The following is a 25,174-nucleotide window of genomic DNA, read 5'->3' on the forward strand; positions in this document are numbered from 1 at the left end:
GGCACAACACAAGCATTTGTGAAAGTGTATTCTAATCTTGTGAACTTAAAGAATAGGGACCTTAATTAATTTAAAGTCATGCTGCACATTTATAATTCTTAAATGACCTCAATGAAGGTGTGTTAAGGTTAGGTTTAATTGTTTATCATCCTAACATTTTTTTACAAATCATTCATATTTCATAAAACATGGAAATATCTTCAATGAGAGGGATCATTCCAATTTTATTTTTAAAATAAATCAGAGAGGTAGAAATTTCAAAGACTTGATTCTTTAGTAGTTAATAGTCACAACGTTAGAAAAGCCACCTTAGTTCAGGAACCCATATGTAATGTGGCCGACACTAGGTACTCATTTTAATTTGAGTATCATGGCACTTTAGATGTTTTCATCTGTCATCTGAATTGAATAGCTGAGTCAGAGAGGTCTTCTGTCTGCCCAGGGTTATGCAGCTCAGGAAGGGCAAGAGAAGATCCAAACTGAGGTCTGTCTGGCTTCAGACAGCTACTTGCTATCTAACAAGTCAGGCAGGTGGATTTCCTTCAAAGCGGATGGAAATGAATCTTTTAGCAAGCAATCACAGGGAAGGGAAATGTGGGGTAGCTTTACTTATTAAAATTCTAATTCTAGTGGTGGCTATGAAGTTCTAGGATCTTGTGTAGTTAAATGATGGGTGCTAAATGGCCATAATTATGAAGCATGAAAGAAAAACTAATTTATAATCCAGTCATTCCTGCTATACACGTGTAATAATCATATGCTGTCTTTTCATCGGTGACATTTAAAAATGTTGACTGTTTGCACATAAAGCAATACATTTGTCTGTCACATGTCTTCGAATGTATCTTATGCTTATGTGTAGAAGGTGAACATGATTTCTGTTTAAACCAAGAATGTGTAGAGAGTTATAAGGTAAATAATCTTTCCCTTTGAATCGACTGTGCTCTAGCAAAGAACTTGCCATCACTTTTGGAAAGCAGTCCTTAAAATAATGTCAGATGTTTGGATACATTAAATTTTTATTTAAAAAGATCTAGAATGCATTGTTGCTGGCTGATTGTTGCTTGGTGCTGGCTGATTCTTGGCTTGGTTGATATAATTCTTAACCAAGCTGTTATGTGTGCCGTATCTGCCATGCACAGCACGCTTTATTTAAAAAAGAAAATAAACTGTGAAATCTGCTGTGTGTGTGTAAAATGCATGCTTTCAAAAATCCATCTTTAAATTGTACCTGAATAAAAGGATTATGAAGGGGTTTGCTATGTTCCAACATGAAAGAATCGAGGACTAGGGTGACTCTTTCAGGAAGGGGTGTTGCAGTGTAAACTGCTGAGGTTGGCACATGCCAGTTGCTGAAAGGTATTGTTGGAGTAACTTGGTAAAAATAGTGATGTGGGCTGGTGGGGCAGCATGGGCCTATGCAAGGTAAGCTGTTTGAACAATAAATACCACTAAAAGCAGCGGATTCTAGATTTACAGGGCTAATTTAAGTCAAGTTGGGGGTTCTGTGAGTTGCCCTAGTCTAAAGCCATGAAGGGCTGTGACTTTGCACTATCAGGATTCCTGGTGAGAACAGAGTAAGCTGCCCATCTTACTGAGACTTATAAGGAGTGTGTGTAAGGAGCAGAACAATTGGCTATGGTACCAGCATTCTGAAAGCTCCCTGGATATGGACACCCTGTTGGAGCTTACACCCTGATGTGACGGGCTGGTACTCTTTCAGACTGATGAGCAATTCTGGGATATGCCCTTTTAAACTTTGTGTAAGAGATGCCTTTTGGGGGTTGCATGGGATATGCTTCTGCAGAGTCCAAACCGGGACTTTAAATTTTGTTTTACAGAGAAGTATCCAGTGGCATCCCAGGTATGACCACGAGCAGGGTGAACCACCTTTCCAACCTGACACTCCCATCACATCAGCTGCTCTGGAGGAGAGCCACATTTTAATTCTTGTTCTCTTGGGGTAACTTCCGGGATGATGGAAGTTGTTCTGCTAATGGTCAGAGTTGAGAAAAGGGACCACAGAAAAGTCATATTTGGGGGAATCTCTCCTTCCTGCCCCATAATCTTCACCTATCTCTGAATTTGGGTGCAACCACAATTCTGGATAGAAGGCAGAGGCCAGAGAAGTGTCTGAAGCCTGGCAGCTTTCTGGGTGTGCCTGGAGCAGCCCTGGAAGTAGATCTGCAGATCTGGGAACAGCAGGTGGTCCTGTCATTGCTGTGCCAACTGGGCAATGAGGAGGAGGTGAGGTGGCAGCAACACCTAGTGAGAAGAGAACATTGTGGCGGGAGGACTGACCCCAGGAGCTAGATTCTTGAAAAGCCGGAGTTATGTCCTCAGAACACTGACTTCAGCAGTTTTACTTGGTCCGCCCCATTTCACAAGACGGCAGCCTTCCCTCCAAGATGGCCACTGCCACAGGGAATGAAGGCTTTCTGATCCCACACAGGCGGATCTGGGCAATTCATGTTTGTGGTAGTCAGTTCAGAGACACTGTCAACTCCACCCATGTAAGTAGCACATGCTTGATGCTCAGCTGAAGTTTCATCATCTTATGCACTTAGCTCATTTTAATGAGATGAGATTTATAAGGTACTTCTACTCAAGTGAAGGTAATTTGAGTCTCCCTCAGCTTAATTGGAGCCACTAATGAGTGTTACTTTCGGCTTTTTGATGAGAGGTAGGGATACTGGGCAGATACAAAAGCCACCATGATTGCCATCTTCTTAATAAGCATCCTAAATACTAAAAATCTTCAGACTATTTCTGGAACATTGCTTGTGGTGCCTCATGAAAAAGTAAAGCTCCAGGACATATTTGATTTTCACCTACTTTCTTCCTCCTAGGATCTGCTTAACTTTGGACCTGGACATTGAGTCCTGTTTTGTAGCCTTATTATCATTACTTCCACACTCCAATAATTGTGGTTATTAACTTCTTGTGATTGAGGTCTCCTACCTCATAAACAGCAGCTACTTTTTCTTGAACTCCTCTTCCTGCTGCCCTTTCTCTTTCCATCTCCTACTTTCACTGTCTTCATTATCACTATCATCAGGCAGAAGCTGGCTGACCCATGTCCACTGGTTTTTTCTTGCTCATTTGGTATACAATTCATTTTTTAGAAGCATATTCCCAGATCCATTTTGGTCTGTGGACCATGGTTTCAGGCACAGTTAGGCAGATCAGGCAACTTCCAGTGTGTGTTTGAGGTTCTTGAAAGTTTTATTAATATATACTTATAGATTCATTGAGTAATAGGTTTATATCATTTCTCTCCTATTTGGATGCTATAGGTCCTCGCATTCTGATTCCATATACTAAGAGGGTCCACCAGCTAGAGTATTTTGGCAAAATCAAACCTAGGCACAAAAATCTGTTTTGGCAACAGTAAGAACATGCTCTTCTATAATGAATTCTATATTGCTGTGGTCATGTTTGAGTCACTGGTAAGCCTCTGGACTCAGAATGTGAAACAGTGTCTTTAGGAAGGTGTTATTTAACTTTGCAAAAAGCTACCCACAGGAGAAAGGAAGATTGACTTGGGTGTCTCAGCATGGTTGTAGTCAAAGTCTTTTCAATATCTTAGTGGCCCTGAACAATGAACTCCATCTGTTATTCTTCTGTTTCACTTAAGATGCATTTAGGTGATTCCCCAGGTGGATCAGTGGCATGGTCTTTGGATGTGCCCAGGCTAAGAAGTGTCTGGCATGGTGGTGGTTGAACCCTGATACTTGTCATCCATTGGGCCCTGCTGATCAGATCACATCCTGCTGAGAACCATTGAATTTTAATTGTGCAATGCTTTGGCTTTTCTTACACATTCTAGCTTTGCCAAGAACTTTTTGTTTCCTGCTTGAATTTTCATCTCCGAACTGAACTGCATTTTGCAAAGTCAATCCCTAGTTTTTCCTTTAAAATCCTTCCTGATCATCCTCAGTTATTTATTTTTAGTTTTCAGTCTCCAGCAGGTATATAGATAGGAGTTCCCTTTGCCCCACTCCATGCCCACTGTAATTTTGATCATCATAAGAATTAGAATAAGCTAATGCCTTTTACCCACAAAACACTCCTGTGGCTAACACCATAACCTTCAGTATACTTCATAACAGAGTTGTGATTTTTTACAAGAAGTTTCAAAGCCTTTTGAATAACCCAATTACCAATAAGAAATAGCAGATCCTATGTTATGCTGTCTCCCTCCTCCCCCTCCATTTTGATTCTGCTGCTTCGTATGTTGAAGTTCTCCAATAAATCCCAAAGTTCAACCATTAGTATCCTGAAACTTCAGTCGCATTAAGTCTTAAGTGTTGTGTGAAGCAATGTAGGGCAATATAAAAGATGTGTAGACATAACCTCTCTACCATTCTATGGCTTAGAGTCTGGGGTGCAGGGAAATAAATAAAAAAAGAAACACAAGTTTTAAAAATAGGTTCAGGGCCTCCCCTGGTGGCGCAGTGGTTGAGCACTGGGCTGCAAAGCTGCCCGCAGCCTCCGCAGTGCCAGTTTGATCCCTGGCTACCGGCGAGGGTCCCTCATGGAGCAACAGACCTCATCTGCTGTGCCCACTGCTCCCCTCAGCAGTGTATTTCATCAGTCTGCCTGTTCTGCTCCCCACTCTGGGTCTGGTGAATTCTCTCACCCTCCTGTGCTTCTGACTGTACCCAGTGCTTGTATAAATAAATAAATAAATCTTTAAAAAAAAATAGGTTCAAAGAAGTCCATGTAAATGTAATAGAGTGCCTTAGTAGTGAAGAGACTGGTGAGCTAAATACTCACAGGAGATGGTATTTACACTGAACCTTCCAGAATGGTTAGGGCTTCTCTAAGGAGAGAAGCCAGTGTAAGGAGATTTTAGAAGTGATGGGGTATGGACAAAACATATCCTTGGAGAGCAAAAGGAGTGTCTGAGGGATGGGTAAGCAACTTCTGAAGTGAGTTCAGAGAAGAAAGTACCAGGACCTAACTTAGATAATGCAAATATCTGTCAAGGTTGTGAGTTGTGATTTTAGTTCTTTCCCTCCATTTCTGGATGACCTTGGACACATCACGTCAGCCATGTGGGTTGAGCAAGTCACCTACAAAATAGAAAAGACACAGGCAAAAGGCATAGTGGGTGCAATAGCCAACTATGTTAAATGCTCCATAAATGCTAAATTAGGACAATGTGTGTTTCAGGTGTGTAAACAGAGCAGAAATGCACCTCACTCAAATCTTGCTTTGTGATCGAAAGCATTTTCTAGACACCTAATGTCTTCCAGGTACTGGAATTTGTTCTGTGATTTTACTTAGTAAACATTTTCCAAGAAACTCAGGAAGCACTGGCTTTGCTTTCCAGTGAAGGTGAGCGGGGAGACCAGTACCTCCTCACAAGGATGTCTCCAAAATGGCAGCATGCCACGTGGATGCCCAAGTTGGCAGTTTTCTAGATGAACTCTCCAAATGACAAATGTGATAAGATTTGCTTTTTTAGATAGCAGCTGCATTTTCTTCCGTTCCCTTTGCTTCCTTTCAATTCAGCAATTTTCGTTTTTGCTCCAGATAAATTGCTGTTAATTTAAATATACTGCAGATCCTTGCCGTTTTCTGGCTGATTGCTTCTGAGTAATAGGAGGAAAATGTGTGCACGTTTGAATGTAAATAAATCTAAATGGGTTTGAAGCCAATGGTAAAGAAAACACAGTGCTTCAGTGACCTTCAGCCCCGCTGTCCTTTTTGAAGAGGTCGGTGAAGAGATCTAAAGTCAGCAAGTAGCAGAGACTAAGTTTTAGGACACATCCAGGTTTTTCTGCTCAGCTTTCAATCTTCCATCACTTTTCTCAGACTGCACCTGCTTTATTTTTGTTCTTATTTAAGCTCAGCTAGTGTAAGCAGTGGTGGCAAAGTTTCTCTCAAGTTGTTTTTGATAAAGGAGCTGTTCTCACGATAACTACCATGCACCATCGGAATGCTGCAAATGCTTCGGAATGTCACATTGTCAAAATATCTATATTTGAGGCTCAGAAGCTAGACAGCTCGTTTGGCTGCTAAACTCACAAGATGTTCAGCCATTTGTTGTGGTCTAAAAACTTTCCCCCTCTCTAAAAGAAACCAATTATCTATTGTTTTATATTATTTGTGGCTCCTTTCTTGAATTTCTTATGACATTTGCAGACAAAAGTAATGAGATCTGGTAGGTAAATTTGAGTCCTCATTGAATTTTGCTCTCACCCTTTAGAATTATGAAGCACTGGATACATTTCCCTAAAAGAGAGTGAACTCTTCAAATCAAACTAATTTTTGAGACTCTAGTGGTGTGGCTTTAGGTCATCAACAATATATGAAGATTGAGATGGCCCGAGAGGCTGACTTGCCTTCCTGGAGGTGGGTTGGTAGTGATGGTGTGAATGCAGATGTTGCACAGCAATTATCATTGGGACAGGCTGGCTTTTCCTCACAAGGGGGATACTGTGTGGGTTTCTTTGTAGGGGCTTCACTCCCTTTGTGTGTGTGTGTGTGGACATGTGGAGCTGATGTTTGTTTCTTTGAGGATACATCTGAAAAGGCAAAGCAGAAGAAGGATACCTGACATCAGTTTCAATGGGAGCAAATGCTCTTGCAGCTCAAGTGAATTGAAGGTCTAGCAAAGCAAATTATTTCCCACTTGTAATAATTAAGACACTGTATAATGTGGGGAGGAAAGTGCCAGATAGAAACAAGGCACGAGTGGACTATTTCCTGCCGTAAGCTCTCTGATATCGGTAAACTCTTCGAGTACATGCACCATAACCCATTGGACATAAGGGTTACACTAGCAGTGTAATCTGCTGTTATTACTTTTCAATCAAATAACCTTCAAAAATTGAATGTATGTGCATGAATCTAGTATATTGAATCAAAAATCTTTTTGTTTGGAAGTGATGTCTTCTATATCACCAAGTTTCTACTGTTTTTATTGGCAAAGTTGACATCCTAATATTAATCCTATTGTTTCGGTGGGAAGGAATTTGAGATCCACCCTCTTAAAACCTAAAGGAATAACTGAGGACTTTGGTTCGTTTGTCTTACATGCCGTGGTGCACTCTTAGACTAGTGCAGCTTATGTTTGCCTCGAGGCTGAACTTTAGAAAGACCTGGAGACAGATATGGGGGAGAATTAATCAGCACCACTGCATACTTCCTAAATTCTCAGTGTTTTGTGGGCAATTAAATCCATAAAGGATGTTTGGCATCCAAACTGAGTTCTTTTCCTGAGACTTAGAAGGGTGGAGAAAGGAATGCATTGGAAATTAAGCTCTTTAGACTCTTTTCATGTTTTTGTAAATGATGATACAGATTGGTGGTGGTAATTACAGCTCTGGAGGCAGATGACACCACCACTTGGCAGACCAGACACCAGGTTGGGGAAGATCGAGTCTGGAGGGTTGGGTTAAGTGCCTTCCAAAGCTAAACTTGAAAACGTTTTGGGGGTTTCAACTACAATGTCATCTATTTTCTCACTTATGAATCTGACAATGATTTGTGCAGATTACAGACAGAATTATATGTAATAAGTCTTTCCTGTTCCTACCGGGTTCTCATAGGCTAGTTTGGAAAAAGTCTGTCCTCCCTGCTCAGTGACACCACAAAGTGGCAGCAAATTTGAGTTCCTGGGTGGGAATCTGAGCTCCATCGCATGCTAGTTTTTGAAACTTGAACAAGCTGCTTAACTCTCACCTCCTCTTTCTCACCTGCAAAGAGGCACAGTGTTGGAACTCTCTCATAAAACTATTGTGAAATTCAAACTACTAATTTGGACAGAGAACTTAGAAGAGAGTCTGGCTCAGAGTCAATTAGCTGTTCTTTATTGTTCAGGTCATTTACTAATCCTTCTCCATCATTGGAGCAGTGAAGCTTTGGAGGTCAAGGAACTCCATTTTCTTTATTTATGTGTCACACAAAATCAGAGAAAATGACTGCCAAGATTGTGTGTTGGGATTGTAGTTCTTCCATTCCATCTTTGGGTGACCTTGGACACATCACATCAGCCATATGGTCAATGATCAATTCATACATGGAGAACTCATTGATAGGACAGATTATATATGTATATATATTCTACAGAATATATGCTTACACTATATGTCATATTTAGAAAATATATACATACAATATACTGCATGTTTTGTGCTGTATAGCAAATGTTTTATGATATCTATTATATATGTGTCAAATATATAATACTATACTTAATTGCATTTAGACCGATAATTCGAAATTAGAATTCTAGGACATTGTGTATCTGATATTTCACCAGTGAAAGCCAACCAGTTTTCTAGTCTGGTTGCTGAGTGATTATCAGTTTATTTTAGAAAAAAAGTTTTGGTAAAATTAAGTGGAGGAAGATTAACAAAATTTAGGTAAATATTTGTTGTTGAATTTGTTTTTCCTCTGTGTGTGAAACTTCTTCAAGGCTTATCTATGGTGCCCACAGATTTCTCTTCTCTAGGAGGCCAACGTCTGATTCAGTTGTAGGTGGAGCTGTGTGCAGAAATCCTTTGCATTTCTTTGCTATGTTTCATGTGATATATAAAACTGGTTTCAAGTTTAAAATTAAGTTGTTCGAGAATGAGATGCACATTTTCTCCTAATTTCCACACTGTTATTATATTTTGTTTTATGTTTTAAAGCATATTCCATGTTGTTTCTCAATGTTGATGTTTATTTTGATGTTCTTTTAAAAGTGATTGTTCTTGTATGTTAATTTCCATTGATTTTTCTTTTGACCATGACTTATATTTTATTTTGTGTTTTTTTTAGGTTTTGTTTTGTTTCATAAGATCCCACTGGATGGGTAGCTGAAATAAAGGAAAAGACAGAGAAAGGGGCAGTGGTGCTTGTTGATTGAAGCTGCCTGTAAGCTGGACTCTTGGGACTGGCATTGGCTTCTTCTGGGAAGTGCCGCTTAGCCTGGGGTTTTCTGGTAGATATGGGTGGTGTTCACAGGTGGTACCACAGGAAGCCTGCAGATACTGAGAGCTGTGATTGGGGAACACCAATGCAGAGACAGCTCACAGGCAGCTAAGCAGAAACTCAAGAAAACATCTGAAATTAATGCTTCTTTCGTTCTTACTATCATGCAAATACAAAATCGAAGTGACATTCCATTGGATTGTGTTGCCTGAAAGCGTGCTGTGTGACCCTGCTGGAAATGTATTGTTTGTTATTGCTTCTGATCATTAAAGGTGAACTGCAAAGTTAAAAAAAAAATCTAATTTAGAGACAGGTATAAGTGCAAACTAAACAGTCTAATACTCATTATGCACATTTTTAGCACCATTTTTTTGTTGTTTAATCAGTACTGAATTCAGATAGTTTCACCTTTCCATCTACAGCACAGTGACTAAAAGAGTAAAAGTCCATTATACCATTGCTGTGGGAGCTCAGTATTGTCATTGAGAGGTTCTTCACTGGCCGTGAAGGTCCAGTGTTCAATGGCAGTGTTCAAATGCAATCAATACTAATGATTTCCTTTAAAGATTGTCATCAGGCAAAATAAAATATAAAAGTTATTTGTCAGGACTCTAGATTTAAGTTAGGCACAGTCAGTTTCAGAAGAAGTGAAAGAGGGAAATATATACATATGGTGCATAGGTCCTTTTATTTGCCCTCCGCAATCCACCTGCTCTTTAGAAGTTTGCTGAGTGAGAAGGCCACAGCATCTCATGCTGTTTCCATGACAGAAATGCAGCTTTTCTACTCTGAAAAGGCCTGCAAGCAGAATGGCTGGCCTGCTGTGAACAGGAAACGACATTCTAAGAAGGAGAGTCCCCTACAACGTACTCCACTGCTGCTGGGTTTTCACTGGCAGGGCAGCTCTCCCTGACCCCAGCAACACAGAAGTGGCAGGTCGCTAATGAATACGTGCTTTATAATGTCCAGTTTCATTGCTGAGAGGCCAGCCTCAGAGTTACAAAATCCTGCGTCCCTGCTTTTGTCTTACCGTAGACACGTGTCTCACTCACTTGGCCATCGTGGTGACCTCGGTACACTTGCTCAGTGTGCACCAGGCAGTGTCCCTGTCCCGAAGACAGGTCTGGCTGCCCTCACCCTGCCCTGTCACACACCTTTCTTGTTAGGGGGACTTCAGAGCCAGATCTGGAACATTTCCTTTGAAAGCACAATAGGCTCTGACTGTTAAGGCATGCACATAGACCCACGACTGAACTGATGTTCTGAAATTTTTTTTGGAAATAGTTTCAAGTTTTGCAGTTCAACTTTAAGGATTTATAGATCTTTACTAGTCCAACATGTTTGGAAACATTGTTTTGAATCCTGTGTAACCAAGGCATTAATCTTAATAAACCAGGATCCATTTAGGCACCACTTGATATAAAAAGATTATCCATGATGAATATTTCATGCTGTATCTTTTACATTAGCCACTAAATATGTTATTGCTTGAAGCAGACCTTTCACAGAGTCCTATGGATTACAGCATTTAAATTGGCTACTCCATGCCCAGCCCTGAAAGAGGGGTAGTTTCTCCAAAGCATAAATAACCTGCTTGTTCTCAAAAGTTTTCTCTCCAAAAAAGACATTTGAGTGTGAAAGCAACTGCCCCTTGGTGGGGAGACACCTGAATATTCTGATTGCCATTTTCTTGCTTGCTGCTAAATGACAGTTCCTGTCACTACTTAGATTTCAATCTTTCTCAAAGGTGTTGATTTACACAGAGGACAGCTAATTGCAGAAATTCTGAACCCTGAAAGAAAGCTGAAATCCAAACTGAGAACCAAGCAGAGGCCGTCAGTACAGCAATTGTTCTTAAATATTGGTTAATTGGTACCATTATTTTCAAAGCCTTTATGTTATTCCCTGAGCCATAAAAAGGTGATGAATTGTTTAAGGACTATTTTATAAGTTTCCAAGACTCAAAAGGACAAAGAAAAGAAAATTCATACTCAACAATTGGAAGAATTGCAGGGTGGATCTTTTTTTAAAATGGAGAGAAATGGACAGATAAGGCAATTTAATATATCAAAGAGCAGTTGACATCTCCTAGGGAACCATGACAACAGTAGGCTATTAGAAAATGGCTTCACATTGTTCTTGAGTTCATTGCTTTTCATTTTTTTAATCCCCCAAGACCACAGTCATAATATAGCTCCTCATTTCTGTACACCCCCTTTCATCCTTTACTTTTTTATGCCCCCTATAACAGATTGCTTTAGAGCGTCCTAATATATTTCTGTAGCCGTAGGAAAGGGTGGTGGCATCTTTGCTGTTACTGAGTCTGATCCCTATGACAAGGACCTGACATTTCAGGTGCCAAGCAGGGATCCCACCTGAACACCCACCCTCCAGAGGGGGAGCTGTCCGTGGGCCCCAGCCAACCCCTGTCTCCCTGGAACATGGGCCCAGATTTCCTAATCTTCTGGTTCTTTAAGAGAAACTTGAAACCTGCATTTTTTATGTGAAATGGCCCTATTTTTTAAAAGTTGGCTCAGTTATTTTTAAAACATTATGTAGGCCAACAAAACATGTCTGTGGGCTGCCAGTTAGTTACTTTTGTCTTAAAAGGAGATCATTATTTCCTCCCCGAATCTTCTCTTTCCTTTGCAAATGTTTCCTGGCATCACCATTGAGAGCTTTCTCTCCACTGAGTTTAGCAACCCTGTGACCTGTAGCGTGTCACTTACCTGTGGCTCCCTGTGGCCCCGGCTGGCTGGAACCTTGGCTCTCTCACCCTGCCTGGGGCTCTCTTAGCCCTCTTTGCCCTCCACCTCCTGATGGCCCCCATCCCCAGTGGCCAGAGGCAGCCTAGTGGGGTCCTTCCCTGTGTTGTCACACTTGACTTTCTTTTCACCAGTGTGTGTGTCTCCTGGCCCCTCTACCATAGCCAGGTTTAAAAGGGGAAGCTCACAGCCCATTTTCAGGGGTGTCCTTCCTGTTCTGATGTGCCTGTTGGGAATGGGAAACCACATTTTAAGTGTGGTTCAAGCCCTGTATCTTGAATCAGACCCCACTGAGCCAAGGCAGCAGAGATAAACTAAGAAACACCTGTTGCCATCACATGATACATTATTTGAAGCCAAGAAGGTTCACCTCTCAACAGGGAAAGTGAAACCCCACCTGGTTCAGAGATAATCGATTGAGGGCTTCACTCCCAGTCTCCAGCAGGGACTGCTTTCATTTTTGACCCATTGAGTGTTCATCCCCAAAGTAGGTAGCAAAGATGAAAACTAAACCTTCTCAGTCTTTTCCCCACAACACAGAACACACAGGGAGTTTGGTTTTTGGCTCCAAGCCACTTGAATAACCCCAAATTACACCCAGTATTAGGGCTGAACTTGAAGCTCCTCTCCTCTGTCATTATCAGCAGTTTGGAGGTGAGCGCAAGGGGTACAGGCAGGCGTTCAGTTCACTGCCTGGTGTGCTGCAGGAGTGTCTGCTTTCTCTCGCCTCTTTCTTTGCTCTATTTCCTCTTAAAATCTCAGACTTCCTCCACCCCCTGCTCTAGCATCCCAAATTGGCATGGCAAACTGAGAGTTTATTTTTATTTGCTTTATTGGTTGCTTTACACAGAAATTCAATTTTTTGTTGTTATGAGATGAATTCAAAGGAAAAATGGGACCTGCACTAATTCTCTCTCTCGCTGTCACTCTTGCTCTATCTCATTCTCTCACTCCTGTTGGCTTGTGGGTGATTTGCATTTTCATCTGCTCTAGTGATTTCTGTCTAGAGCTCCTGTTTTAGTTTTCATCTAATTTCCTTGCACTACAATAGACTCTCATTTCATCTTGTATTGTCTGAACTCAGAGGGATGCTGCCTCTAGACACAGACGGAGAGCCATTGAAGAGAGATGATTGCATATAATGTAGGCTCTTCACAGGATTGCTACATCCAGCCTCACAGGTTTTGCCATTCCTGGCTGTTCCATGTTGGGCGAGACCCCCAGGGCTGTGCTGCTCAGCAGACTGGACCACAGGAGTGCTAGGACAGAAGTATGTTCTGCTGTGTTCATATAGCATCAGTGTCTGTGAACCATGGCCAGTTTATTCAAGGGCACCTGAGGTTAAGGAATCTCCCGGATGGAACGTGAAGGTAATTTTCTGTGGGGTGCTGCCAGACTGAATTAAGTGAACAGAATTCCCAACCTGGAAACCAACATGCAAACAGCTGTCACAGAAGGCCACTTTCAACCCAAGTCAAACTATTTCTTTGTTTTGCTCTCTAGGCACTAAGAAACCTCCCCGGCATCTGATTTTGACAGTGAGCTCACTCTGACTTTAGTTCAGGCTAATGTCACAGGGAGCCTCGGGGTGTTCATAGGTGGGTGCCCAAGGCAGGTGACCATTAGTTGTTTCTGGAGTTGCTGCTTTCATGAAGAAATGGGTGAGAAGCGTAGAAGAGAAATCTTCCACCACCTTTATTTTGAGAAAGTCCATTTATTAATGGAACATAAACAGATATAAAATAGCGAGGGATTCGATTTCAATGTATATCAAATCATCTTGTTGTACACATGAAGCATCTTAGACATTTTATTTGTCAGTTATACCTCAAAAAAGCAGCAAAGACAAAAGGGAAAAGATCCCTAGGGATACCATTGAAGGACACATCCTTATTTCACTCATTTCCTGTTCAATTCATTTGCTGTAATCCATGGGCTGCCTGCGAATCATTCTCATGCCCTGATTTTTTTTCCATAATGTGTAGGTTTTAAAGTCATTTTTTCACATTTCCTGTAAATAATGGATAATCGTTTTTTATTTTATTTTTAAGTGCTGTTTTAACAATGTGGATAGACCATAAATGTACTTGCTGAATTCATTCATTTTTTTTTAACAAGCCAATAAAGTTTTTACTTCATTTCCATGTGTCTTTCATTCTCTGTGGCACTGTGTACACATCCCCACCCTTCCTTAAACACACCCCATCACCCAGCACGTCATTGGTGGCATCAAGACAAGAGGTACTAGAAGACTAAGAGACATCATTGAGTTTGGAGGAAGTCCCAAATCATACAGCTTCTGGAATAATATCCTTCCTAAAAAAGACTTAAAACTTCCATTAATATGAATTATAAGATTATTGGTTACTGATTCTTGCATCGAATTACTTTTATTTTTTAAAGATTTATTTATTTATGCATACAAGAGCTGGGGTGCAGACCAGAGATGTGGAGCGTGAGGGGATTCACCAGAGACAGAGTGGGGAACAGAACAGGTGGATTGACTGAAATACACTGCTAAGGGGAGCAGTGGGCAAGACAGGAGAGGTCTGCTGTGCCATGCGGGTTAGCTCCCTGGCTGAGGATTGAACTCATGCTACAGTGGCTGTGGATTGCCACAAAGTGCTGAGACTTAACCCCTTGCACTACCAGGGAGGCTCCACATCAAATATACTTTTATTGGCTAAAAAGCCATCCTAAAAAGACAATCAGAACAGTTAAGAAAATTTAAAAAAATCCCAGAAACCCACATTCTGTGGGAAAGCCCTTTGGTATCTAAAAACTTGCAATGACGTGGTCCTGGCAAGAGGAAGCTGCAATCGACTGGCCCTCCAATGTAAGCAACTCTGCAGTCATTGGGTTCCTTTCCTGGGAGGCAGCGAGCAAGCAGACAGGGGACATAGAGATAAGATTCCGTCGCATGTTCGCCGTTAACATGCTGTGCACACCTCATGTCCTTTTTGTCTCCGTCTCCTGACGAGTTGCACCGTCTCATCCTCATTTTCCCCTTTAGAATAGGACCTGAAAGCAAGGCTGGGAGGACCCCAACTGTGATTCATTTGAGCCTGCTTTTGCCTTCTGTTAACCTTGAAAAGGTTTTGCTTCAAAATCAAAGACTTAGAGACTGGGAAAAAATAGATCCAATGTGATCCAATGTTTTATCAAGCCGAGTACAGCAAGCCTCTTCTAACAAGTCTGTTTAGAGCTGGTGCCTTGTACTTTTTTCTAAACATCCTTCTGATTTTTCTGAGTTGAGAACAGATTTTACCAACTATTTGGAGATTGCCTAATAACGCGAGTTGGGAGGAACAGGGCCAGGCTACGCAGGTTTATGCACAATCTAAGTGACCTTGGCAAATTTACTACACCACTCCATTCCTCAGTTTGCTCATTTGCTAAATGAGATGATGATAATAGCAGTCATGTCTCCCTGCAGGGCTCTCATGAGAGTTAAATGGATGGTAGTGCATGTGAAACACTTAGCCCTCCGTATCTCTCATAAAAATATTTTGAAGGACTTCAGTTTGCACTCTCTTGGGTATGCCTCAGGAAATGCCTGTGAAAGACTTGCATGGGGCAACTGTGTGGGTTCAGATAATGGGGTCCAAGTTACAGTGAACTGTGGTAACTGTCGAGGTGGTCCACGCTGTGATGGCCACTTTGAAGCTTCCTCAGGTGCCATCCCCATTCTGCTTCTAGATCCCTCTCTTGCCAAGGTGATTTTTGCACATTGTTCTGCCTTAGATTTCACTTTGACATCATGAGAGGAAAGAACTTTTCAGGCTGATATTATGATAATTCAATGATTTTTAATGATGTGCTGTAATGTGAGAATTTTGAAAGAAATAGCATTGAAGGTCATGTCCCAAATATGTTCTCCCTCTTTGTACTCACATTATTAAATCAGAATTCTTGATCATTTGAGTGGGGACTATATTAACTTTAACTTTTGAATTATCCATTTGAAAATCTTTGGCTCAGAATGAGAATAACAAATGAATTGGCTGAGATTTCGAAAAAGACTTGCTTCAAGTTCCCTTAAGCCTTAGAAACAAGTGTTTACAGGCAATTTGTCACAAATAACCAGATTCTTCTTGTCTATACCCTGAAGTAGTTTCTCGACCTAATTCTGGTGGGTAGCACATGCTTGGCCTAGTTGGAAGTAGTAAAATTTCATTTATTTAAACATATTGTGTAATTTGTGTTTTTTTCCTGTTAAATCATTTTTAATAAGAGACATTGAAATTTACTAGTATTTAATTTAAGCTTCTTTTATTGCTGTTGCTACCTTTTCTAACATAGTTTAAACTGAGATCTACCACAGGATCTAAGATGTAGTAATAGTTAACTGACATTGATTACATGTATTAATACATTAATTCATGATCTTCCTTACAACCTTAAGAGGCCAATGGTAATATTGTCCCATTTTAAATGTTAGGAACTGAGGAACAGAGCTGGGGTGGGCCTTGCCCCAGGTTAGTTAGCTAATAAATTCAGACAGTTTGGCTGGAGAAGCAGAACTGTAATGGGCTGGATTCTTGAGCAGGGATATGACTGTGGTGAGGTCGGTGAGGGACCTAGGTCACCCTTAAGGCCATGCAAATGCCCAGTGGTCACTCCTATCAGCACTAGCAATTAAACAGAGATTATTGTGACAAAGCAGAACTGTAAGGATAACTTAAGTCACTGGGGAGGAGCCCAGTGTTCTAGTAAGCCCCAGGTTATTTACGCCACTAACAAAGTCTTTGCAAATCTTGACTTGCAAGTATGTGGTATGGTAGTGAAATTGACTTCTGCTTTCTAAACTTTGCCTTAAGAAGCAGAGAAGTTGTATCAAGTACCTATTCAGTGATAATCAGCTCATGAAAATCCAGAACATGTTTGCTTTGTCTATTGTAATGAAGATGGATTTGCTGTTTTGGGTTGTTCTAAAGTGAACTTTCTTGTAGCTCCTGAACTTGGGTACTTCCTGTTCCTTTGGAGTACTCAAATACTCTGATGAGCAATCTACCTGGGTCAAGGTTGGAAGGGGTGTGGTAAGGAGGTATATTTGAGGACACATTGTGTCACCTCCATGAAGAGGATCCAGATGTTGGAACAAGGTGGTAGAAAATGCTTGAGCTGCTGTTTGCTTCTGAAACACAAAGCAGCAGAGTCACATCTGAGCAGCTGGGGCACGTCCATGCTCTGTCCCTGAATGTCCCATCTGGCAGCCAGTGACTGCAAGAGACTGCCAAGGGCACATACTAATTTTCCAGTCATTTGGTAAAGTCACATCTCACACCCCACCAGACCCTGTGGTCTGTGTTTACTGAATTAAAACCTCTGCCTAACTATAAACCATAATGAACAGTAAATTTTCTCCCCTTCTCTTTTCTTTTAAAATTTTCATTCTGTTTCCAAGGAGGAAAGGAGAAACTGCTATTGTGTTCATTATGACCCTTTCATCATTTTTAAATAATGCTTGTCATATAGTAATTAGTCTAGCTGAATCACTAAATAAAAGTACAGGCTACGCTGTTTGTTTAAGGATTAGAATTCAGCTTCAGGGGAGTTCATGCAATTTCATGAAAGATTCTTGAGCTGGGCTGGGAAATACAGAGTCGCCAACAATATTTTGCGTTTTGGGGGGAGTTCTAGCCTGAAGACTTCTCAAAAAATTACCCCCTTGACAGATTGTTCTCTCTGCATTTATATCTACTCTCTATTGCTCCCTTTCTCTAAACATGGTTGGGTGGATCAGTGTGTTTTACTTTGGGCTGGCGGTGTGCTGGCTCCCAGTGTGTGACCAGAGGTGACAAGTAGGTCTTGAGTAGAGGAGAGAAGTCAGGACATGTGACCCCGTTCCACTGCTAACATAATTTGTTCCTCTGTATCTGCAGTCCTGCCTGATGGCTCCATCTTTTTTCGCTTTTTTCCATCTGTTTCTTCCACCCTAGAGGTCAAAAAGTCTTCCCACTCTGGTCATTCCATCTCACCTGTTCTTGTTTGTCCCTTTAACCTGCCTCTACTGATCTGCATCGTCTCTATGCCTCACAATTTAAATCTTTGGGAGTAGGTTCTTTTTCCTTGCCATGGCCCTAAGTGCAATATTTAGAATACTCAATTCCTCAATCTATTATCTGGTGGTATCTTACATCGAATCTATTCAAAATCCAGTTAATAGTTACTAAATGTTAATTACAGGTCGGACAGTGAGCCAGGCTCTGGGAACAGCACAGCAAGAGGAATGGACACTGTCTTTGGTCTCCAGGACGCTACTATTGTCCATACTCAACACATGAGAAAACAGTGGCTTAGAAAGTTGAGTCCCTTGTCCAAGGTCACACAATTCAGGTCCATCTGCCCAGGAAACCCATGCTTCTTGCCCTGCTTTTCTGAGGCTGGCACTTTCCTTTTGCCTCTTGGGTGACACCCCGCTGCAATCTCTGACACAGCCATTTCTCTCTTCCTTTCTTCTTGGTGACTCTAATTCTTGTTGACTCAGTATAAACTGTTGAAAAATATCTATTTTCTCCTCTCCCTTTTATCTATTTTTAAATTATTATTCCCTCTTCTTTTCCTCTAGTTCTCTTTCCACTACCACAAACATATGCAAAAATATGCTATGTCCTTTCCTTAGTTTTCACACTTTAAAATTTAAATGTGGGTGGTGTATGTGCAGAGAGATTGTGTGTGTGTGTGTGTGTGTGTGTGTGTGTATGAGAGAGAGAGAGAGAGAGAGAGAGAGAGAGAGAGGCACCAGCAAGAAAGGAATATAATAATTTTGGCTGTGCACACACACACTCGTGCATGCCTTAGATAAGAATCCTTTAAGCCCTATTTGACTAAGTGGAAATTCAATCCCAGCACACACACCAGTTACACCGTTATCACCTCCCCATTCTCACTGTGCTTGAATTCTCCCCATTCCCAATAAAACCTTCTCCATATTATATTTTTTTTCTTTTTTGATTCTACTTCCTTATAAATAGCAAGCAGTTATGCTGAGAAGAAATGATTACAAATCCCAAAAGGTTGGTGTTCCATTCTGAGCTCCAAGATGCAAGGATTGAGTGAATTTCATACTTGGCAAAATTTCTGGCTTGGCAAATGCTTCCATCGTTATTTATGACAGCTTGGAAACTTCCATTTTCCAGGACTTATAAATGGTGCTGCTGATGATTTTGTTTCCCTTTTCTATTTTATTGTGAACTATGAAATAACCAGCCTAACATTAACCCTCTTAGCATAGCATAAGAGTGAGTGTGTATGCATATGTGTGTGTTATTGTGTTCTTTCTTTTATTGGTTATATGGTGCTTTTGACACATCTCACACAGGAAATGTACTTCCCTTTCTTTGCCTTTCCATAAAAAAGCAATCGGAACTGTTGAGGCTGGGGTGTAGAGAATGATAACCTTGTGGTCTTCCTGCGGTCAAAAGCTTCTTGGCATGCAGTCCTCTAAGGAACTGTACATCTCACCCCAGATGGTAATTTAGCAGTTGATATTCAAGAGCAAGACAGGTAACAGAAAATCTCAGAGTTTTAGAAGTGTTAACAGTCCCCCCCACCCCCAGGGATTTCTTGATAGAAAATTGTCAAAATGGAGAAACGATCAAGGAGCTGTCCTCCGATCCCTCCTTTTCTCTTTCTTTTAACTCCGTACTCAATTCCATAAAAACACTCGCTTTAAGTTCTCTTTGTAAGTGTTTTCTTCCTTTGGATTCATGTAATCACACACAAATTGGGAGCCTCCAACTATTGGGTAGAGGGGACAGATTATGTTGAGTAGAGGCAATAGGACTTTTCAAAGGCAGACTGTGTCCTCTGAGAAGCCGATGCCAAGTTAGGATTCAAGCCACAAGGATTTTAATCAGGAGAAAGTCCGTGGAGGGAAAATGGAGAAGGAGCCAGAGGAGGCTGTAGGAGTTATCAGAAAGCAATGCAAGGAGGACTTAAGCCTCAGTGAGTGAGAGGGGAGGAAGGTCTGGTCGAGCTCACAGACTGCCATTCCCTCTAGGGAAGTCAGCCCTCAGGGTTCTCCTGGTCTGCTGTGGGGGGAGGTCTGGCTTCCAATGCTCTGGAAACCTCCACTTCCTTAAACGAATCACTATCAGCTACATTGGTTTCAAGGGCGTCAACTATGATTATTTATTTCTTTAAAGGCATACACAGACAAGGCAAGTCAACATTTTGAAATGTTTAAAATGTCATTTTTGCACTGCAGCTATTCTTTTATTTATGGCAGCGTGAAACAACATCCGAAACTAAGACCTGTTTTTGTTTTTCTCGCCTACATCTTAAAACCACAAGCAATTTTTATTTTGTTTCATGTTGTGTTCCCCGTCAAACAAATTTCCTATCATGGCAGCTTTTACTGTTGATTCATATTCTTTCAGAGGAGTGTTTATGGAAGTGTACACAAGGCCCTCGCCAGGCATGAGAGGAGAGTTGGAGAGGAACAGAGCATGCATCCTCTTACACAACCATTCCCCCCTGCTCCCCAGCAGCCCTCGAGTTGAATCATTTCCAAGGAAAATGATGCCTTACTCAGATTTGACAGGCTATATTGAGTGCTCTATGTGTTACAACATAGGTTATCAACTCACATGACTACAGAGACCTGGTGCGTCATGTGAAGGGGGAGGTCTCTGGGGAGACTGATGCTGCACAGGCCTGGCTGCCCCCAGCCCTGGCCAGTGTTGGTTGCGTAGTGTTGGATCAGGCTCCATGTAGCTAAATCTCCTGATTTTTCAAGACAAGAGGAAGTCTAGGTTTTTGTGTGAAAATTGCTTGTTTTTAAATGCTGACAAGGCCCTTTACATTTGTTTTGAGTCTCTGTGAGCCAGACAAAGTGTGTCTTCATACCAAACGTTGCCTGGCGTGACCCTTGTGCTAGAAATCTGCTCATGGCTTTTAGGATACAGCTCCTTCACAAGATCCTTGAGCAGTTGCTGGTTTTGGTTGGACTTCCTGGGAGTGGAGGCTGTGAGCAGACTCACATAAACGTGATTTATTAGGGGGTATATGCCAAGACAACCTAGGGATGGAGTCAGAGAGGCAGGGCAAGGAATGGACATGCTGAGCAGGAAAATGATGTTAGCCAAAGCCTCATGGGGGGAGTGGGGGAAGTCTGGAGGGTAAGTTGCCTCCAGAGATTTGGGAGTTGGGCCTTCCTCCAGTCCCTCCACATTTGAAAGGGGTAGGCTGGTCCTACATACAACTTCCCCAGATGCAACTTAAGCCAGGCAGTCCTGTACCTAGTCAGCACTGGCAACTCACACAGCTAAGTAGATCAAATCCAAACTCCTCAAAAGGGTATTCTCCTTCTTGGCTCATCTTTTCAGCCATGTCTTCCCCACGCACCACCTCTACTCCTCCTCCCCAAGCTGCACAGTCTCTATGTCCTGGCCGCCTTTTTCCTACCACCTTCTACATTCATCTGTCAGAGTACTGTCACTTAGTGATTGAGTGGCCTTGGACTTGGCACTTAATTCTTAAGTACCAGATTCCTCCTTGGTCAAGTGAGGGTGGCAAATGTCTACTTTTGAGATAAATGGGAGAATTAAATGGAAAATGTATGGCTTGTCAGTAGTATAGCATGTGACATGTTACAAGTGCTCAATAAGTGATGATAACATTGTGATGATTATCATTACTGTTGACACTTTTCAAGGCCTAGCTCAATTCCCGCCTTACTCCTAGGAGCTTCCTGAGAATTTCCTACAAAGGAATGGCACCTCTTTCCTGTATTCCCATATTAGCATCCCGCTATATTTGATCATCTGGTAAGAAGAACCTAAGTCATCTATTGCTGCATGAAACTGAATGATTGCAAAGCAGCAGACCAAATGCCATTCCTGTGAGGGTCATTCACTGTACTTTCAAAGAAACAACTAAAGTATCTATTATTCTCACTTGAGTTCACTTTTGCTGTGATGTGAGAATGTTTCTGGATTAAACTGTGTGATAAAGCCAATCCTTAGGCTGAAAGATTTGATTAAGAAGAAGGAGCTCCTGAGGTAAGGAAGATCAGTAAAGTTTTAGATTCTTAAATGCAGCCTAACTGTCCTTGTGAACAAGACAGGCAGTTTCCTGGGAAACTTCTCTAATAAGTGAACAAGGGATATTTCAATGTATTGGTTTCCTAAGGTTGCCATAACAAATTATAGCAATTTGGATATTCTTTTATCCAGAAACAATTAAGCTTAGGAGCTTAAACAAACAATGGAAATCTAATTTTCTCACAATTTTGAAGGTAAGAAGTCTTAAACTGAGGTGCTGGTAGGGTCAGTCCTTTCTGGTAGGGCCTAAGGAAAGCATTGTCTCATGTTTCCCTGGTTCTCGTGGTTACTGGCAATTCTCAGCATTCCTTGGCTTCTTTTCTCTATGTTCCTATAATATCCTTCCCTCTTTTTCTAAGAATAATTGTTAATTGAATTTAGGGCCACTTAAAGCCAGGGTGACTTCATTTTGAGATCCTTATTTACATCTACAAGGAATATTTTATTCAAATAAGTTCATCTTCACAGGTTCTGGGTTTAGAATTCGACCCTATAGTATAGTTCAGCCTATACTGAACTCAGTCCACTTGAGAATAAAGTTTAGCTGAGAGGTTGGCAGCATAATGGAACACACAGCATAGGCACTAAGTAGATCTAAGTTCTTACCCCCATTTTGTACATGCACTATTCTGTGACCTTTCAAAGTCTTAGTTTCCTGTACTATAAAATGGAAATAATATTTTTAACACATGGGTTGTGAGGATTACTTAAGAATGTATATATCTGGTGGGCCTCCCTGGTGGCGTAGGGGTTAAGTCTCAATGCTCTCATCACTATAGCCTGAATTTGATCCCCAGGCAGGGAGCTAACCCACATATGGTGCAGCCGGTGTCTTCTGTTTCACCTGCTGCTCCCTTTAGTGGTGTATTTCCGTAAAAATCTGCCTATTCCGCTCCCCACTCTGTCTCTGGTGAATCCCCTCATCCTCCGTACCTTTGGTCTACACCCTGGTTCTTCTACGCAAAAGAACAAAAAGTATATATCTGGCATATAGCAGATTCACAAAATAGCTGTTTTCAATAGCCATTCTCACTACTCGTTCACTCACTGAATAAAAATTTAAATCCTTGGACATCAAGGTAAAACATTGCATGGCCCTTAGCACTTTGAAAGGTTCAATGGTGATGAATGAATCAACAAATGATTTAAAGCTGATCAGAAATACTGGCTGCATTCCAAGCTCTGGAAGAGACTGTGGCAAGTCCTTTTATATAGCTTTCTTCCTGCGGAATGAACAATAGTGCCAAAACCTGTAAAGGAAACTCATTTTTTTGACTACCCTTAAAAATCCTCAAAGAATATCATTGCAATATTATTTCACATCAACGGTCTGCATATGTGGCCATGAGAGAGGGTTCTATGGGGAATGCGTGTCGAGAAGCAATATGGATTGCTCCCACTAAAGGAAATCTCACAACACAGAGCAAATGGAAATCTCAGATACCTCTAGGGGCCAGATAGGTAACAATCTGGATAGATGAGCACCCTGAGGAGTGTGTGTCTTATATAAAGAGGACAGCTGCTGCTCACTCATTTACTCAACCACTTATTAAGTACCTTATGTTTAAGGTACCCTGGTTCTGGGTTGAGGCAGGCTCAGCCCTTGTCCTCACTGAGCTTCTGTACTCTGCACTCGGCTGAGCTGTCACATGGGAGGCCAGGCCTATTGCTGCAAATCATCTGCTTTTAAAAAAGAAGCCAGAATTTCATGTTAAATCTCTTGATTTTTAAATGTTGGCAAACGTTGTACACCTTAAAAAGAATACTGTGCAGGCCAGACAGGACTCGTCTCTTGACCCAATTTGGCCTGCAGGCTGCCAATTTGTGACTCTGACCTTGACCTTAGAAACATTTTTCCAATGTCTGACTTGAAGCTAATTTTCATTTTCCTGACCCCATTGGAAGTTGCAGCTTGTTCTTTGTCCTTCTGGATTGAATGGTTCTTCATTGCTTCAGCCCTGTGTATCCAGGTGAGCCAACTTCCATCTATCACCTTTTCCTTTTAATTCCATCTTTAAGTCTTTGACTTTGTGTGTGTGTTCTCTCGAGTTTCTGGAAAGGTTCCAAGCATTGTCTTCTACTCCTCAGCATTCCTGGTCTTAAGGGTTAGAATCTAGTCCAAACTCTTGACCAAGTTGCTCATGGAATAGTCTCCTTTTCTGACTTTGCCATCCCAATTTTCACAGCCTCTGAGTTGCATTGACTCCCAACCTTAGGTGTGATATTAATTTCTCTCTGAGGGACATGGATTTAATAGATTTTTTTTAATTAACATTTTGTAAAATTGGAGCTGTCATGCTTTATGGCCGACTGAGACAAATGTCTATAATTACGTTTTTGGCACTACATCTTGGGAGTAGTCTAGAAATGTTTGTTTTAACCTCTTCCTTAAACATTCTGATTTATGGGAAGACTTCATTTTACATACATCTCACAGTTGCCAATTGTCATGGCAACCCAGAACATCATTTGTCAAACAGCTGTAACTTCATTCTATGTGGAAGTGAAAAACGTATCTTTTAGGATTTATTGTTATGACAGGGAAATTTTGCATTTCTATAAATATGTTGTTTCTCTCCAATTTTGCTTGCCATTAAAAAGATTTGGGCTTTAGGCAAACATTTTCCAGAGATTAAGACTAACCTCTGACCTCCTACCCAACCTTACCAAAAAGATGAATTTTCTTATCCATTCAAAAGAGAACACAAAGGGCTCATAAATGTAGTATTATCCCTTGTGTCCCTAATGCAATACGATTTTTTTCTTTTTAGAAAAACTAAAATTAAATTTTTAATTGGTTGATATTTTTCCACTAGCAAAGTTCAGAGAAAGGGAAACCTCTTCTACAAACTGGGGAAAAGTGAGATAATTAGTTATATTACTTGTGTGATCTGTGTGATCAGTGTCTACTATAGGGACCAGGCAAATACATAATTAGTAAGTTCCTGTGGACATTGAATAACCTGTTTGAAGGGGGTCACTTCTTCATTTTTGTCAACAAAATGTGAACCATCCTATAGGACTGTCCATTTCATCTTATTTTTTTACAGAGAAGCAGAAATCTGTGTTTTTATATGAAATTCCCTGATTTGAAAATGTTGGCATGTGATATACATATATAGATTTTTTTCAGCAATGTGATAGTCAAATAAAGCATGTCTGAGGGCACATTTAGTCCTTAGACTCCTGGATGTGGTCTATGACATGCTACCCAATAGTTTAAAATGGTTTTGTCTTCTCTAAATTCGACAAGTAAACCAGTTTTCCTCATAAGTTCTTCTTGGGATCTGATTTGTTGAATAATCTTTCTGTCAGTCTCACTGAAAGTGATGTTCCTCCCACAGGCACTTTGGGTATCTGTCTGCTTGGGATAGTGTGTGTACGAAAGCTGTGCTAGAGCATGTATCTCAGAGATCCCAGTAGGTGCTT

The 25,174-nt window shown here is 41.1% G+C and overlaps 1 protein-coding gene across 5 annotated transcripts in view; it reads left to right on the plus strand.

Annotated features, from left to right (window-relative positions):
- NTRK2 (neurotrophic receptor tyrosine kinase 2) overlaps positions 1-25,174 on the plus strand; it is a 337,402-nt gene that overhangs the window by 128,232 nt on the left and 183,996 nt on the right. The window contains exon 12 of one of the 5 annotated variants that reach the window (XM_054689476.1): positions 8,779-13,838. The exons of the other annotated variants lie outside the window; for them this stretch is intronic. Within the exon in view, the coding sequence (XP_054545451.1) occupies positions 8,779-8,816 (38 nt within the window). The 3' untranslated portion in view covers positions 8,817-13,838. Of the gene's footprint in view, positions 1-8,778; positions 13,839-25,174 lie in introns of those variants that run through there. 5 annotated transcript variants of the gene reach the window in all.

The sequence above is a fragment of the Talpa occidentalis genome, unplaced genomic scaffold (assembly GCF_014898055.3).
Source record: "Talpa occidentalis isolate TD23 unplaced genomic scaffold, MPIMG_talOcc4v2.1 talOcc4.7, whole genome shotgun sequence".
Classification (NCBI taxonomy): domain Eukaryota; kingdom Metazoa; phylum Chordata; class Mammalia; order Eulipotyphla; family Talpidae; genus Talpa; species Talpa occidentalis.